We start from the raw sequence: 18,892 nt of genomic DNA on the forward strand, positions 1-18,892 counted from the left end.
TCGAGAAATTAGTATCATTGCCTCTTGCCACAAGATACCCTGGAGATATTACATTTTGTTCTATGACGTGTGATGGAGTTTTTAATAGTGTGCCAAGTATACTGCTCCAATTAAATTCTACTATTCAGGTTTCAAAAGCAAAATAACTTTATATCAATGTATGGACTGCAAGCTCCTCCAATAAATATTTCAAAACATAATGTATTTTAAAATACAATTCTTGGACTGATCTTTCACTGCTCCAGGATGGGATACCTTTGAGAGGTAACTTTTTCACACAGAGTGTGGTGGGGTATGGGACAAGCTGCCAGAGAAGTAGTTAAGGCAGGGACTGTTTAATTGAGAGTGTTTAACTGTACGGGCAATAGAACAATGACATTCTTACTTACTACAACTTTGCAGGCCCATTAACACATCAACACAACAAATAATCAATATTACAATACATTAGTAATCAGTAATACCAGCTAACCAGACCATAATAGTGCAAAACCAAAATATGTAATGGAACCAAAACACATAGGGTGGTACAGTGGCGCAACGGTAGAGTTGCTGCCTTACAGCGCTTGCAGCGCCAGAGACCCATATTCGATCCCGATTACGGTTGCTATCTGTACGCAGTTTGAACGTTCTCCCCGTGACACCGAGATCTTCAGTTTCCTCTCACACTCCAAAGACGTACAGGTTTGTAGGTTAATTGGCTTGGGTTTGTGTACTTGGTATAAGTGTAAATTGTCCCTAGTGTGTGCAGGCTTGATCGCTGGTCAGTGCGGACGGTGGGCTGAAGGGCCTGTTTCCGCGCTGTATCACTAAACTAAACAAAACTAAACTAAAATCCATTGTAGATCATATTTACTAAGGTAGACTTGTGTCTAATAAAAACAAGGAACTGCAGATGCTGGTTTACAAAAAAAGACACAAGTGCTGGAGTAACTCAGCTGATCAAGCAGCATCTCTGAAGAACATAGATAAGTGACGTTTCGCGTTGGGTCCCTTCTTCTGACTGAGTGTTAAATGGCTGGACAAGCTAGATGCAGGAAAAATGTTCCCAATGTTGGGCGAGTACAGAACCAGGGGCCACAGTCTTAGAATAAAGGGGAGGTCATTTAAGACTAAGGTGAGAAAAAACTTTTTCACCCAGAGTTGTGAATTTGTGGAACTTCCTGCCACAGAGGGCAAATCAACGGATGGATTTAAGAGAGAGTTAGATAGAGCTCTAGGGGCTAGTGGAGTCAAGAGATATGGGGAGAAGGCAGGCACGGGTTATTGATAAGGGACGATCAGCCATGATAACAATGAATGGCGGTGCTGGCTCGATGGGCCGAATGGCTTTCTCCTGCACCTATTTTCTATGTTTCTATGTTCAAGAGCCTGATGATTGCTGGGAAAAAGCTATTCTTGAACCTGGAGGTCATGGTTCTTGGGCCTCTGTGCCTTCTTCCCGATGGTACTGCTGCAGATTTTCTACAAATCGGTGGTAGCCAGTGCCATGTTCTTTGCTATCATGTGCTGGCGAAGGCCACGGATGCCAATAGGATTAACAAACTCTCCAGGAAGGCTGGCTCCGTCCTGGGGGCGAAGTTGGATTCATGGGAGGTGGTCGTGGAGGGGAAGATGCTCCTCAAACTGCGGTGCATCCTGGACAATGTACCTCACCCCCTCCATGACAGACTACTCAAACTGAGGAGTACCTTCAGTAATAGACAGGTTCCAAGATGCAGTGCAGAATGCCACCGGAGATCCTTCTTCCCTGTGGCTATCAAACTTTACAATTCCTCCCCCTTCTGTCGTGGGGTAGACTGACTCTCCTCCCCCCTCCCATCTTTGCACAACCCCAATCCTTTCCACTCGTCACTTTAATTTCATATTTCATGTATCTAGTGTTTTATGACTGTTGGCAGATCAATTTCCCTCCTGGGATAAATAAAGTTCTATCGTATTGTATCGTATTGTAGTAGCGACATGAGAGTGTGGCCAGGATAGTGTGGGTCCTTGATGATATTAGCTGCCTTTTTGAGCAACCTCCTGTAGATCCCTTTGATGGTGGGTAAGTCAATACCCACAATGGACTGGGTAATGCCGGTATATATGACAATACAAAGAAATTGCAATGCTAACTATAAGTAGGCATCAAGAATCATGCATACACTAGAGTAAAGGGGTTCTCCCACTGCGGCGACCTAATCCAAGAGTTCAGAAGAGTTTGCCCTCGACTCATACTTGCAGCATGGTCGACACGAGGCATTAGGAGGTCTTTGTAACTCTCCTTCATGCTCGAGTGTAGTCCCCGCATACTCGAGGCCTCAGCTAAGTCGGAGTGTATTTTTCAACATGTTGAAACATGCCCGCAAGTAAAAAAAGGTCGCCATGGAAAAAAATCAATATTTTTTTTACTCGTAGGTTTAGTCGAAGTAGGTCGTAGTAGGTCGGCATGTTATCCATAGGTAATCGAGGATAATCGAAGGTAATCAAAGGTAGTCGAAGGTAGTCGTAGATAGTCTTCAACATAGTTGAAGGAGGTCGAAGGAGATCGAAGGAGGTCGTCTTCACTCTCCACTATTCGGTGTCCAATTTTCCCGAAGCTAGTCGAAGGAAATCGAAGGAGGCCTTCTACATAGTCGAAGGAGGTCTTTAACGATACTTTTTCAAACTCTCCTAAACTCTTCTAAACTCGCCAATTAGGTCGCCGTAGTGGGACAGGCCCTTTAGGATACAGCTTGTCCACATCATAATCATTATTGCGCAAATGGTCACAAAGATGCTCTTTCTACACTATCTGACTTCCAGCTGAGAAAGGCCCCACCTGCAAAATCTGTGGGTCAAGGTCCACATGTGAAATAATGGGAGCAATCTTACTTAAAAATTACATGTTTTTTATCACAAAACTGCCTGAAGATTTATTAAACTGACATCATCCTGCACAAATCCCTTTTAACAACATTTAAATTTGTGATCTAAAGCGACATATCTCCACCACAGCTACAAAAATATATATTATATAACATAAATTTTTGTCATTACAAAATGGCGTTTGAACTCTCCATGACCAATTTCATGACACATGCACATATGTACATTTACCCTCTGGCAAATGTCACATTTTGTAAAATCCATAAAGAGAGGAAACAACTGATTTCTTGCAGATTTCTTCTGGCTTAATCTTGGAGATTTATAGACATATATTATTATTTCTAATGGATCCATTGGGACTTCTCTGGTTTGGATGCCGGTTCAACACACATTCTCAACTACAATAAGGGATGAACAGTAACAGTAGCAACATCTCAGGAACTAGTAAAAAGGAGATGGAGTCTGTCTTTGCACAGATCTAATGAGGCCTAAATCTATTTAGCAGCTGCATTTTTTTGAGTACAAGTGCAACACAAACACTGGTTATCTGCAGCAAGCATTGCCTATGGTGAGTTTCCATCTATCACATGAGCAATTTTACAACTAAATTAGTTTTATTAATCATCAGACTTTGCAACACACCTGGAGTTCTGCTGGCGGTAGTCGGTACCAGAAAGCAATGTCCCTATCTCTGGAATTCACTGTCTACTGTACTGCAGATGAGTGGGTTAGCATAATATGAGCTTTTGACAGCACTGGGCCTCTATTCGCTGGAGTCTAGAAGGTTGAGGGGGGACCTCATTTAAGCTTACAGAATAATGAAAGGCATGGATAGAATGGATGTGGAAAGGATGTTTCCACTGGTGGGAGAGTCTAGGACCAGAGGTCATAGCCTCAGAATTAAAGAGCACTCTTTTAAAAAGGAGGTGAGGAGGAAATTCTTCAGTCAGAGGGTGGTTAATCTGTGGAACACTTTGCCCCAGAGGGCTGTGGAGGCCAAGTCAGTGGATAATTTTAAGGCAGAGATAGATAAGTTCTTGATCAGAATGGGTGTCAAGGGTTATGGGGAGAAGGCAGGAAAATGGGATTAAGTGGAAGAGATCTGCCATGATTAAATGGTGGAGTAGACTCGATAGGCTGAACGGCCTAATTCTACTCCTATAACTTATGTAAATGTGTGTGTGTGTGACACCACAACAGTGGGCCGGATCTCGAACAATGACTAGATGGAGCACAGGAAGTAGATAGAGAAATTAATAATATTATTTCAGGACTCCCTCAATGTCAGCAAAATGAAGGAGCTGGCTATCGATCTCAGGGAAGCAGAGTGGTGTTCATACCCCAGGCAGCATCAACTGTGCCAAATGGTTGAGAAGTTCAAGTTCCTTGACGTTAATATTACCAACCACCTATCATGGACCAACCACATTAAAGCAACAGCCAAGGGGGCACACAAATGCCTCTACTTCTTAGGATACTGAGGAAATGCAGCCAAGAGAAATAATATTTAATTGACACTAGACAGGAAACTTTGACTTTGAAGAACAATGAATTCTCAGCATAGCATCAACTTTCTCATTGCGTTTGTGACAGATTCCTGTAATGGATGAACAGTGAATTCTAATCGGGTTTTTAAAAATAGATTCCTTATGATCTTATCATCTGCTTAAGTTTCTGTCACTATTTATTGCCACTCTCTTTACTAAAAGACAATTACTTCCTTACTTCCATTCACTCAATAAGAGAGATGCAGTCATCCAAGTTACAATCGAATAAATCAGTCTCGTCATAAAAGTACAAACCAAGCATTTGTCAGAAAGCCTGAAAAAACTTACATTTTACATTAATCCATCAAACTCTATATCCAATGAAGATTTGAGGATTTTGTTTCATTGCTATAAATGGGGAAACCATTCCAAGTTTTGGTTATGCTGCACGAGCAACTTCTTCTTGAAGAGTGACCTAAATTGATTTCAGCACAATTTCAGTCTGTGCTCCTTCTATCTTTTAATATTCAATAAAACTGTACCTGGCTTCCCTTACGTACTGTGACTGCCAGAATCTTCTGTCAAGGCTAAATAAACTGTTTTCCCTGTAGCTCAATTCATGAATGCCAGGGATCAGGTTCTAGACTCTGCTTTTGAGTACCTTAAATGCTGGAAATGTTCTCATATATCGATGGTGAAATTGAACAAAACACTGAAGGAGCAATCTAACTGCGGTACCATATCGTTTCAGCATCTGTCACTCTGAGCCCTGTAATTCAGGCTTCTATTTCCATTGTTTATTGCAGACAGACATATATTTAAGGCTGACTATTATTGATCCTGGATTCTTACCAGCTTCACTTATTTCCACTTTGCTTGAACTATGTATAAAGCACCAATTAATTTTCAATCTTACAAGTTTGGAATTAATAATGTTCATGTGTCAGCGTTTATCCATTTGTTTCTACTATCTGAAGGCATCGTGAGTCCAATGCATACGCCTCGATTTTAACCGACCTTCCTATCATATGCAATTCAACAAGCTTACTCTAAGAAAATAAACAGAGAATAAGAGATGGTGCGTTTATTAAATGGGTATATTTTAATGCTAGGAGCATTGTAAGAAAGGTGGATGAACTTAGAGCCTGGATTGACACCTGGAAGTATGATGTTGTGGCGATCAGTGAAACATGGTTGCAGGAGGGCTGTGATTGGAAACTAAATATTCCAGGATTTCGTTGCTTCAGGTGTGATAGAATTGGAGGGGCAAGAGGAAGAGGTGTTGCATTGCTTATCAGGGAAGATATTACAGCAGTGCTTTAGCAGGATAGATTAGAGGGCTTGTCTAGGGAGGCTATTTGGGTGGAACTGAGAAATGGGAAAGGGGTAGAAACACTTATAGGGGTGTATTATAGACCGCCAAATGGGGAGCGAGAATTGGAAGAGCAAATATGTAAGGAGATTGCATATATTAGTAGTAAGCACAAGGTAGTGATTGTGGGAGATTTCAATTTTCCACACATAGACTGGGAAACACATTCTGTAAATGGGCTGGATGGGTTGGAGTTTGTAAAATGTGTGCAGGATAGTTTTTTGCAGCAATACATAGAAGTACCTACTAGAGAAGGGGCAGTGCTGGACCTCCTGTTAGGAAATGAGACGGGTCAGGTGGCAGAGGTATGCGTTGGGGAACAGTTCGGGACCAGTGATCACAATACCATTAGTTTCAATATAATTATGGAGAGGGTCAGAACTGGACCTAGGGTTGAGATTTTTGATTGGAGAAAGGCTAACTTTGATGAGCTGCGAAAGGATTTAAAAGGAGTAAATTGGGACAGTTTGTTTTATGGGAAAGATGTGGAAGAGAAATGGAGGACATTTAAAGGTGAAATTTTAAGAGTACAGAATCTTTATGTCCCTGCTCGGTTGAAAGGAAATAGTAAAAATTGGAAAGAGCCATGGTTTTCAAGGGAAATTGGACACTTGGTTCGGAAAAAGAGAGAGATCTACAATAATTATAGGCAGCATGGAGTAAAGGAGGTGCTTGAGGAGTATAAAGAATGTAAAAAGAATCTCAAGAAAGAAATTAGAAAAGCTAAAAGAAGATATGAGGTTGCTTTGGCAAGTAAGGTGAAAGTAAATCCTAAGGGTTTCTACAGCTATATTAATAGCAAAAGGATAACGAGGGATAAAGTTGGTCCATTAGAGAGTCAGAGTGGACAGCTATCTGCAGAGCCAAAAGAGATGGGGGCGATATTGAACAATTTCTTTTCTTCGGTATTCACCAAGGAGAAGGATATTGAATTATGTGAGGTAAGGGAAACAAGTAGAGTAGCTATGGAAACTATGAGGATCAAAGAAGAGGAAGTACTGACACTTTTGAGAAATATAAAAGTGGATAAGTCTCCAGGTCCGAACAGGATATTCCCTAGGACATTGAGGGAAGTTAGTGTAGAAATAGCAGAGGCTATGACAGAAATATTTCAAATGTCATTAGAAACGGGAATAGTGCTGGAGGATTGGCGTACTGCGCATGTTGTTCCATTGTTTAAAAAGGGGTCTATGAGTAAACCTAGCAATTATAGACCTGTTAGTTTGATGTCAGTGGTGGGCAAATTAATGGAAAGGATACTTAGAGATAATATATATAAGTATCTGGATAAACAGGGTCTGATTAGGAACAGTCAACATGGATTTGTGCCTGGAAGGTCATATTTGACTAATCTTCTTGAATTTTTTGAAGAGGTTACTCGGGAAATTGATGAGGGTAAAGCAGTGGATGTTGTATACATGGACTTCAGTAAGGCCTTTGACAAGGTTCCTCACGGAAGGTTGGTTAAGAAGGTTCAATGGTTGGGGATTAATGGAGGAGTAGCAAGATGGATTCAACAGTGGCTGAATGGGAGATGCCAGAGAGTAATGGTGGATGGTTGTTTGTCAGGTTGGAGGCCAGTGACTAGTGGGGTGCCACAGGGATCTGTGTTGGGTCCACTGTTGTTTGTCATGTACATCAATGATCTGGATGATGGTGTGGTAAATTGGATTAGTAAGTATGCAGATGATACTAAGATAGGTGGGGTTGTGGATAATGAAGTAGATTTTCAAAGTCTACAGAGAGATTTATGCCAGTTGGAAGAGTGGGCTGAAAGATGGCAGATGGAGTTTAATGCTGATAAGTGTGAGGTGCTACATCTTGGCAGGACAAATCAAAATAGGACGTACATGGTAAATGGTAGGGAATTGAAGAATGCAGGTGAACAGAGGGATCTGGGAATAACTGCACAGTTCCCTGAAAGCGAAATCTCATGTAGATAGGGTGGTAAAGAAAGCTTTTGGTGTGCTGGCCTTTATAAATCAGAGCATTGAGTATAGAAGTTGGGATGTAATGTTAAAATTATACAAGGCATTGGTGAGGCCAATTTTGGAGTATGGTGTACAATTTTGGTCGCCTAATTATAGGAAGGATGTCAACAAAATAGAGAGAGTACAGAGGAGATTTACTAGAATGTTGCCTGGGTTTCAGCAACTAAGTTACAGAGAAAAGTTGAACAAGTTAAGGCTTTATTCTTTGGAGCGCAGAAGGTTAAGGGGGGATTTGATAGAGGTCTTTAAAATGATGAGAGGGATAGACAGAGTTGACGTGGATAAGCTTTTCCCACTGAGAGTAGGGAAGATTCAAACAAGGGGACATGACTTGAGAATTAAGGGACAGAAGTTTAGGGGTAACATGAGGGGGAACTTCTTTACTCAGAGAGTGGTGGCTGTGTGGAATGAGCTTCCAGTGAAGGTGGTGGAGGCAGGTTTGTTTTTATCATTTAAAAATAAATTGGATAGTTATATGGACGTGAAAGGTATGGAGGGTTATGGTCTGAACGCAGGTGTATGGGACTAGGGGAGAATACGTGTTCGGCACGGACTAGAAGGGTCGAGATGGCCTGTTTCCATGCTGTAATTGTGATATGGTTATATGGTTCTTGAAGCAAGGTACAACAGTAGGAAACCTAATACTATCAATGAGGCACTCCACTTGGTAAGATGCCTCTACAACTGACATCTTTGCCTTACAAATATCCAGTAGTTTTTATAGACACAAAATGCTGGAGCAACTCATGGAGACAGGCAGCATCTCTGGAAAGAAGGAATGAATGACATTTTGAATTGAGACATTTCTGTCCTGATGAGATACTAGAGCATTTTGTGTCTATCTTAGGTATAAACCAGCATCTGCAGTTCCTTCATATACACCTAGTACTTTTTGTTTTTAATCAATTTTACCTTAATGTTGACCTAAATTTTATTTTTGTAAAGCTATAAAGGACAATGGCAATAAATATATTTAATAATTACTGGCACCAGCTTTCCCTGAAGCGAGTGTATCAGAAAAAAGAGAAAATAGGAGCAGTAGGCCACACAGCCACCCCAGTCTACCCCGTCATTCAATATGGTCATGACTGATCTATCCCAGCTGCCAACTCCTTGGATCAGACCATCTCTCACTGGTGGGCAGACCCAAGAGTATTGGCTCACCCTGGTTGCATGAACTTCACCAAATCAACAAGAAACATGCATAAGTTCCTACTGATGCTTAAGTGCATATAAGATGCCTATTGTGAAGAGACCTACTGTGAGTTACAAGATCCATTGCTAATTTGAGGTAACACTTTCTCAAAATCATCAAGGAGTTTGGTCAGGCAGAGATCTCGTAAGATTTGTTTGCATGTCCAATTATTATGTTACAACAATGGAGGATTGATTTTCCATTTCTTTACTATCCCCTCCCCCACCCCATTCCCAGCTCCCCTGCCCTCCGTCAAAGGGGTATCCATTCATCCATGAGACACCACAGCTATATTACAGAACTGATTAACTTGGATATCAAAAAGTTCTAAACAAAGGGACATAATTTGATATTTCTAGTCTCATGCCTGATGTACAATCTGCTACAATAGCATTTATTTAAATGGAAAATCTCAGTTAAGTATTTTTCAATGTAGATCTTATTCTCTCCTCAAATGAACAATTGATAATAATGCAATTTGAAACCAGGAGCAGAATACCTGAAGGCTGATTGCAAGGTCAAGCTAACTGACATCCTTAAAAATAGGGAACCACTTGCTCAATGATTGTAACGTTAAATAAGATTGACTGTGGCTCAGGAAGTAGTATACTTGCCGATGAATCAATCGTTGTGGGTTGAGATACCACTCCAGGGACTCGTGTCATAATTTGGTTTGATACTTTGAATTGTTGAGGGAGCATTACATCCTAAGAGCTCCCGTCTTTCGGTGAGATATTAAACCAGGACCACGTCTGCCCTCTCAGGCATACCTGAAGATTTTATCACATGACATTAAGACGTTAAGAAACATGGTGTTAAGAAACATTTAGACAGGTACATGGAGACGACAGGATTTATGGGATATGGGCCAAATGCAGGCGGGTGGAACTAGTGTAGATGGGACATGTTTGTCGGCATGGGCAAGTTGGGCATGTTTCCATGCTGTATGACTCTACGACTTTATAGCTCTATGACATTGTTTGCAGACCACAAATATTCTCATAGGCCATTATTTTTCACCCCACCAATATGACTCCAAGTTTTCTTTATTATTATTTTGTTATGTAAATGTAGAAATTGCGTCAGTGCTTCTTACATCATGTACCGTAAAGCAGTGAAGATTTTCTTCAAATTAGTGAAGATTTTATTCAAATTAACACAACTAGGTGCTTACTTTGTTGTGAATTCTTTTTTTTTTGCTTATTTTAAAGTTTACCATTCACTGTAGAAATGTCAGACACCCTGCAGCTCCCAAAAAGATTTTTACCAGTTTCATATGATTATGGATGACAGAAAGTGATGACAGGTTGATAAGCAAAAGAAATACTGACAAATGACTACATCTGCAGTACTAGCAATTCTTGTTGTTATGTTTAACAAATGGCAAAGTAATTGTTTTCTAGCAGCTTGAGTTAAAATAAATTACAATGGAAACTTGCTGCATTCAATAGAAAAGGGACAAATAAAGACTTAAAAATTGCGCACAGCGTGATTTACAAAGCATTAAGTTGAATTTCATCATGCTAGTGTTGTTGTCAAGAAATTCTCCTTCTGGAGTAAGTCTGTAAGTCACTAGTGATGTTTCACCTGTCCAACTGATCACGATCTTGCGCATTTTTTGACAACCATCTTTGCCATCTACAACATCATCCACTTTAGTATCATGACCATTATTGTGACCAAAGTTACAATCTCAAATTTGGCATTTGCAAATTGGGGGGGGGGGAATAATTAATTAAATCTGGCGATTTGAAGGATGTGGAGGCAGCTGCTCTCACAACACTTAAATTAACATTTGAAGTGCAACAGCTTGGAAGAATACAGGCTGGGTGCTGCTGGAAAATAGGATTATGATGGATCGGGAGTTGATGGACGGAGTGGGCAGAAAGGCCTGTTTCTCTGCTGTAAGAGTCAATGGCTCTCTGACCCTTGAAGGTGACAGCACTCCTCAAATTGTGCCCTTGTGTTCATCCTAATTTTGATTTCTCCATCAATTGTCATGTTTTTGGTCAAACTTGAAAGTTTTAATTTCCTCTTAAATACTCCTGAAGGTTTTCCGTTATATTCAATTCCTTCATCAAACTTTTAATCTCAATATATGCTGCTATGGATCTGCATCTAAAATGTTTCATAACTCGACTGTAAGGCAGCTTTGATTATTTCAACACACTGAAGGCACTAAATACCAGGTAAGGTGTTGTTGTGAACATGGAAATTGTCACGTGTCACTTTATAGTATCGCCATCTATCTATCTATATATTTTTATGCGTGCGAATGTGCTCCCTGAACTATGGCAAAACGGCACATGGTAGCTAGTGGGGCTATGAATGGTCGAATATTGCGTTGGGGGAACGGGTTGCGTTCGGGGACCAGGCCTCCCGTGTGACGGGGACCCAACAGGTCCCACTTGGTCTAGTATATTATTAAAACTCTCATCTTGTTTGTTTGTTTGTCGATTTGTACGTACGTATATTTGCGCAAAAACAGAACACGATAGCGCTACAATTTTTGCACCACCTTACTCACCATTGTCCTGTGATGTGCCAAAAATAAGATTTGTTCAGAATGATGCCTTATTTTACGTTATTCACGAACAAAACAAAATGTTGATGTTAAGCAGTGTTCCACCCCACAATGACATCACCCTCAGCAGTGTTCCACCCCACAATGACATCACAATGGGATCTCATTTACATATTGTCTGCCCCTCAGCAGTGTTCCACCCCACAATGACATCACAATGGGATTTCAAAACTCAGTTTCTAAAAACACAGCAGCGTTCCACCGCACAATGACGTCAAGGGGGGTAGGGAGGGGAGAGGGGTTATGGAGGGAGGGAGGGAGTGACTGAGGGTAGGGAGTGAAGGAGGGAGTGGGAGAGGGGAGGAGGAGAGGGGAAAGAAGAGGGAGGGTGAAGAGGAGGGGAGGAAGTGCTGGGGATGAGGGGGAATGGAGGAGGATAGGGGTATTGGAAGAGGGATGGGAGGCGCACTTGGGAAAGGTTGCCGTGACTCGCGTCACAACGGGGATCTCTGGCGGCACAACGGCAACCCGTCAGCCACGCCTGCGCAAGTGGGGGTTATGGGTGTGTGGTGGAATATTGCGTTGGGGGACCAGCCCTCCTGTGTGACACGGACCCGTCCCACTTGGTCTAGTTTTATTCTAAAATTCCTGATCTATGAGCAACATGATTTTAGGTGGAGATTTTGTAGGCAATATTCATTAGAGGCAACCCACAGATCATTTTGCCATTCTTTAGTTACTGATGAATCTTGTTATGAATTTTCCATTTCCATCTGAGCAAATCAATTTATTTGCTCTTCCTTCTCTCGGCAACTCCACTGTACAAAATCAGGACTCATCATATAGTGTCTGTAACACCAACTCATTATTGCCCAGAGCGCCTAGAGATCTTTAACACCCTGCCCCTTAAACACAGTCAAGTCTTCATCTAATGACCACATCCTGAGTTAACTCATGCAAAATTGGTTAGCTTTTTATCTCAATACTCATATTTGTAAAACTCAATTTCCTTCTGTACTGTACCTAAACTGAATTGATTTCTAATTTCATGCTGGCAATAATCTTCCAAATTTCACAGCTTCCAAATCTACAGGGAGTTCTGGCTAACTGCTGACGAATTTAACAGCAAGCTCACACTAGAATATTTTTATTCTCTTCCTCATTCAGCAGCCACACTGACCAGCTGGCTTGCTGTGGGGATAGGAAAACTAGAGATGGAGGACACGGCCTGGACAATGCAATTAGATGCAGGAGCCTCAAATCTGCTCCACCATACAGTGACATCAAGCCTGATCCTGCGGTTCCATTTTTCTAACTGATTTCCAGATCTCCCAATACCCTCAGTCTCCAAATATCTATCAATTTCAGCCTTGATGATGATTTCCAAAAACATTTACAGCCGTCTGCATTATTAATCATGGCATTGCTTGCTCGGTAATTAGGAGCAAGATGAGGGCATGTGTTTGGGAAGAATGAGGGAGAGAGAGGGGGAGATAGAGAGAGGGAGAGAGGGAGAGAGGGAGAGTCAGAAATACAGTCAGAATGCATCAAGTCGGGGAGGGTGGGAAAGGGGTGAGATGCCAGTAGCACAGAGCTGTAGTTGCCACAACCTGTCCAAGTCAGATACCACCACCTGCCAAGTCAGCAAGTGGTTGCTTCACTTTTAATTTATTATTTTCAAATGGGAAATCTTTTAAACATGCAAATTTTATTTTGGAAAATGTCTAATGCTGTATTCATTAGCATGCCTGTTCAACCAACACCATATTGAATGCAAACTTACAGTACAGGTAGAGAGTAAATTATACATAGTAAAATAAATGAATTTATGCTAGGAGCAGTCAACTGAAAACCTACCACGATTATTTTGTTTTACTAGAAACAAAGTGTTAATCAGCTGCTTTACATGATTAAGCCATACTCTGTCCTATGTGCATTCTAACATTGGTACTTGAATGCAACATTATAGCACTGTGAAGATTAAATCACAAACTTCAGAATATTTTAAATTGACATTTCTTTCTCCATGAAGAATTGATCGCTTTCTGAGTTATATAATTTCTTCAATAATTTTCAGCTAGCTGGAAAATAAGATTTGCAATTAGGGAGTTATCCAAACTTAAGACAATGCTTGCGCAATATCACTCATGGTCATAAGATAACCAAGTTATCATCTTGTGATTCATCTTGTGATTCATCTCCCTCTGAACTGTGCTCCTGGCAGTCTTGCCATTTCATAGGGCTTTGTACCTGTACTGCAATAAAGACTGAGAGATCAAGGATTTGTGGGTAAGAAGGGAACAACAAGAAGAATTTTTCGAAATAAAGCACCAAAAATTAATTTACGTTTGGAAGAGTAGCCAGTGATCAAGTCATTGCACGGAATCATAACAAGGATTGGTGAGAATGTCACACTTATACAAACAAATGAAATGGATGCAGTTGGTCCTCATTATACAGACAGAAATGTAGAAAGGTGCAGCACAGGAATATGCCCTTCAGCCCATCCTGCCTGTGCTGGTCATGATACCAAATTAAACTAATCCCATCAGCCTACACATACACATATCCCTACATTTCCTGTCCGTTCGTATGTCTGTTTTAATGCCTCTTGTAAGTTGCTCTTCTATCTCTTTCTCTTGGCAGTGCATTCCAGGCATCTACCATTCTCCATATGAAAAACAGCCTTGCAAATCTCAGTTGAACTTTCCCTCTCTCAATTTAAACCTACACAGTCTCTATATACCCTACCTATGCATCAGATAATTATATTAACTTCTACCAGGTCGCTCCTCAGCCTCTGACGATCCAAAGAAAACAATCCAAGTTTGTCCACCCTCTCCTCATAACTATTACATTCCTATCCAGGAACATTCCGGTGAACCCTCTCTGGTCCTCTGCAACCTTCCTCACTGCGGCGACCAAAATTGCCTCACAACTTTAAATGTGGCCTTTGACCAAGTCCGGAGAAGGGTCCCAACCAAAAATGTCACCTATCCATGTTCTCCAGAGATGATCTACTGAGTTACTCCAGCACATTGTGTCTTCTTTTGTAAACCAACATCTGCAGTTAGAGTCATAGTGCCAATTTGCCCATACCGGCCAACATGTCCCAGCTACACTAGTCCCACCTGATCCAGGTGGGACTAGTTTCTTGATCCATAACCTCGATCCATAACCTTATTTCTACCCAAACTTTAAAATTGTATGACTTTTTACATTGTTAGTGGGGGGTTAGCAGAGGGGTCAAGAGTGAATTTGATAATAATGTGTTTCAGGCTATATTTCTTCCAAAAGCAGTAAAACTTTCTAATTTGTATACGATTTTATGTAATTTAAAATACCAATTTAAAAAAGTGTCCTTATTATGTATCTTAAGACTACTACTGTGAAGGCTTTTATTGAACAACCAAATCAAATTTACCGAGAGACATCTTTCTCATGTCAACAATACCCACACCAGAAAATGCACATATATAAATGTGTAAATTATTAAAAAGTGCCAATCTTCTATTCAGATTTAAAATCTCTCCAACAATTCCAATATCTTTTCCCTGTTTTATTTTTATTTTTTCTGTTGCAGAATTCCTTTCCTGAGAATCAGGAGAACATATTGATAATTTCCACAAGTACAGATCTGCAGATGAAGCCAAATTTGATGGGATGAGGATGGATATCTAAATTTACAACAGAATTCAAGATCAGTAGGGAAGGTAGGCCAAGGAATGGTATATGAAATGTAACTCTTACAGGTGTGAGGTGTTGCACTTTGATACGTCAAACAAAGGCAACTTTTTCAGTCGTCCACATCTGGAGTGCTGCAAGGAGAAGCTGCAATTAGGTAATTTAAAATATATTTGGACAGGTTATATAGAAAGGAACGGTTTAGAGAGTTATGGACCCAAATTCAGGAAAATTGAACTAGTCGAGTATGCAAATTTAGTCGGCATAGGTAAGGTGGGCTGAAGGGCCTGTTTCCGTTCTGTGATTCTACTTTTCTACCCTCTAAGCCCAGTTTATAGACATTGAGCCTGGGAATCTGGCACTTAAATATATCCCCTCTCCTCGAGGATGCATTGGAAATGGTTCAAGCATGTTTCAAGTATCTGCAGAATCTTAAGCACAACACTGTGCTCCCTCATGGCATAGCATAGTAAAGATACAACTCATTCAGCCACAATGCGTTCACATCACAATCTTCTATTTTTCATAGTTGCTTTTGAGTATAAAACGTGTATGTTAATTTTAAGGTCAAGTAATTCCAGGTATAGGGTGATTTCACGAAAGGTCACTGGAGCATAGATCCGCACCCACGTGACCGAAAATCTCAAGTGGATGACATGCTAGACATCCGGTACATGTTAGTGGATGGGAAAACACGCACTTTCCCACCCATTAAAAACGGCCAGGTTTTGATCTGCAATTTATTGTGTCAGTCGGGGTGACCGTGAGGCACAGCTTAAATTATAGAGGGAGCTGAAGGTGCCAATCCAGCGGAAGTGAACAGCGGACATTTGCCGTGGAGATTTAAAGGTCCAAAATATCGGGAATTATCGCTTTTGCTCGCTGAATTTCATCAAAGTAATTCAATAATGCCTTACTTTTGATGAAATTCAGCGAGCAAACGCGATAATTCCTGATATTTTGGACCTTTAAATCTCCATGGCAAATGTCCGCTGTTCACTTCCGCTGGATTGGCACCTTCAGCTCCCTCTTTAATTTACCTTAGTTTCTATCTTTTTTTTTTACTGTAAATCTAGGTAGCTGTGCCTCACGGTCACCCCGACTGGCACAATAAATTGAAGATCAAAACCTGGCCGTTTTCTATGTTTTTAACGGGTGGGAAAGTGCGTGTTTTCCCATCCATTAACATGTACCGGATGTCTAGCATGTCCTCCACTTGAGATTTTCGGTCACGTGGGTGCGGATCTACGCTCCAGTGACCTTTCGTGAAATCACCCTATAAATATAAATGAGATCCATTAAAAATGGCAGACAAAGACCTTGAGGTTATGTAGGATGCCTTCGGTTGCTGTTATGGGAGAATTAATCAATTGATGAGTGAACCGAGCTGACCTGATCGAGACCCGTTTTTATGTTTGCCTGAACTATATTCTGTAATTTTAAACAATCTGGTGTCAGAACATTAAAAGCAAACACACGTGATTATTAAATAATAAATCACAATACTAGTAACAAATGCAATTAAAGAGAAATAGAGAAAACCCCGAGGATGATATTCATAAAACATTTATCTATCAATACACCTTTGTTGCCGTCGTTTATAAATGCATAGTTCAGTGCCAATCTGACTGGAAACACATTAACATTGACCAAAACCCGCACCCTGCTCATCGAACGGCCCTTGAGTCCTTTTATAAATATTTTTCTACGTAAGTATTTTGTGCATATGCATTTCCCGACTGCAACAGTTGACATTGGACTGCACGGCTCCAAAGCATGAAATTTGACCACACCAGGAGGGGCGCGGCTTAGACCCATGCCCTTTGCTCGTGATCAGGCCGAAAGTGCACGAGGGCTGAACGCTGTGTGCATCCAATTATTTGGGTTGCTCTGTTCTGACCAAAGATTCTGCCTTCCTGGGTTGGGTCGGGGACGTGCTGTCAGCAGCGGCAACTACGACACACCCACACCCAACCTTTCAATGAAGCTTTTCAATCACTCGAGGTATGAATGATTGCAACAGCCCTAGTAAACAGGCGGCATACACACACATACACACGCTGCGGCTGATCTACAATAACACCAGCATGTTACATGGAGAGAGAGAAACACACTTCCTCTCCGATCGGAGAATTTTGGCGCGATTTTTCTCGGGTTTCCTCTGGGCATTCATTTATTTGTGTTCCTGTTCGCTGCAGTTGTGTGTGTTTGTGTCAGTGCGGGCGCCGGACAGCTTTACAAAGCTCCCCTGCGCAGGTGAACAGCAACACGTTTTACAGACCCGAACCATGATCAAACACTTCTATTTGAGACATACTCTGCTTTCGCACTCGCCACTTCAAACAAACAATCGCACAAAACTTTAATAAATATTAACATTTGTGTGTGTGTTTTTTTAATGCTGCTGGTTTCTCGGACCCGCTGTCACTGCAGGGAAGGATAAAGGAAAAATCCCACCAGCAGGCAGGTTGTGTCCAGCCATCAGCAAGTCACGCCGTGATCGATTAAGCTTTGCACGTACCTCGCTGGCCGGGGTCAGATTGAGGTTGTGTTACCTCCCATCAGCACTGAGATCCACAAAGGATCCAGCGGGGGCTCGGAGCCTCTAAATGAACCAGGAGGGTTCGTCTCGGCTTCAGTCCCCAACCCTCAGCGGGCGGGTGGGTGGGTGGTGCTTGTAGGTGTTGCTGTGACCATCTACCTCTTATTGGCAGCGTGGCAGCGTTTGAGCGCACACGATGGCTAAAACCGGGCATAAAACTGATACATTGCCAATCCATATTCTCGCCGAGTTACACACCTTCTCTCTGCATTTCATCTGCACTTTGTTGCCGTGGGTGTGCAAGCCGGGTCCCATCACAACGATCTCCTCCTCTGGGTATTCCCGCAGGGTGCCATCCTCCAGCATGACCATGTATAGGTTGCATCGTCCCCCACACTCCTTGTTTTCGGATTTCAGCGCCTGGATCACCCCGGGGATGAGCTGCCCATCCCCGGCCGGACTTGGAGCGCAAACCCGGCTGCCCAGAATCGATCTCTTTGCAGAACGACGAGCTTGCATCGCGAGGTTTCTGCCCCCCCTCCACCCTTTCGATTGGTTTTATTGCAAGGAATTATATGCAAAGATCCAATTGCAAAAATAACTAAAATTATAATTTTTTTCAAAAAACAAACCAAACCACAAACCGCCCGGCATTCAGAGCAGAGTTGTTTGTTTTCGTAGCCCTCGCAAAGCTGACATTGCAACTTAAAAAAATAGAAATGGATTTCGAAAAATAGCGGAATGAATGCCTAGTTGAAGCCAATTGTTTCTTTTAATAAGGAGTAGATTTAGAGGTGGATAAATTGAAAGTCCTGACTTAATAGGCAAGTCTTATCTGTGATATTCTTCCCACATAATTCCAATACAAGCGCCAAATCAGTAAATATAATGCAATTTTTCTAAATGGCTTTTGAATTAAATGCATTTCTTCACTCTTTGTAAAATAACCTTTAAATGTCCAGTTTTATCATTCTCTGTGTTATTCAACATTTAGTTTTCACGAACATTTACGGTGTAAAATTATTGAATTACCAAAAAAATATTCAATTAACAAAAAACCTAGTCCTTAGGCATCTTTGTAGGAGTTTTATCAAACACAACAAAATTATATAGAATTTAAAACAGGTATTGCTGCTGTTAACCAATTTTTTTGGTTAAAGAAGCAAGGAGATTTGAGGATGGAATCTGAAATTTAGATAATGGCAGCTGAATGTCTGTGGAAATGAGCAAAGGGCCAGAAATAGAGG

At 41.3% G+C, this 18,892-nt stretch overlaps 1 protein-coding gene across 1 annotated transcript in view; it reads right to left on the bottom strand.

Annotated features, from left to right (window-relative positions):
• Positions 1-18,500, bottom strand: part of znf704 (zinc finger protein 704) — a 163,988-nt gene extending 145,488 nt beyond the window's left edge. The window contains exon 1 of the mRNA XM_055634558.1: positions 17,904-18,500. Within this exon, the coding sequence (XP_055490533.1) occupies positions 17,904-18,164 (261 nt within the window). The 5' untranslated portion in view covers positions 18,165-18,500. The remainder of the gene's footprint in view (positions 1-17,903) is intronic.
• Between the last annotated feature and the right edge of the window lie 392 nt (positions 18,501-18,892).

The sequence above is a fragment of the Leucoraja erinacea genome, chromosome 4 (genome assembly GCF_028641065.1).
Source record: "Leucoraja erinacea ecotype New England chromosome 4, Leri_hhj_1, whole genome shotgun sequence".
Lineage (NCBI taxonomy): Eukaryota > Metazoa > Chordata > Chondrichthyes > Rajiformes > Rajidae > Leucoraja > Leucoraja erinaceus.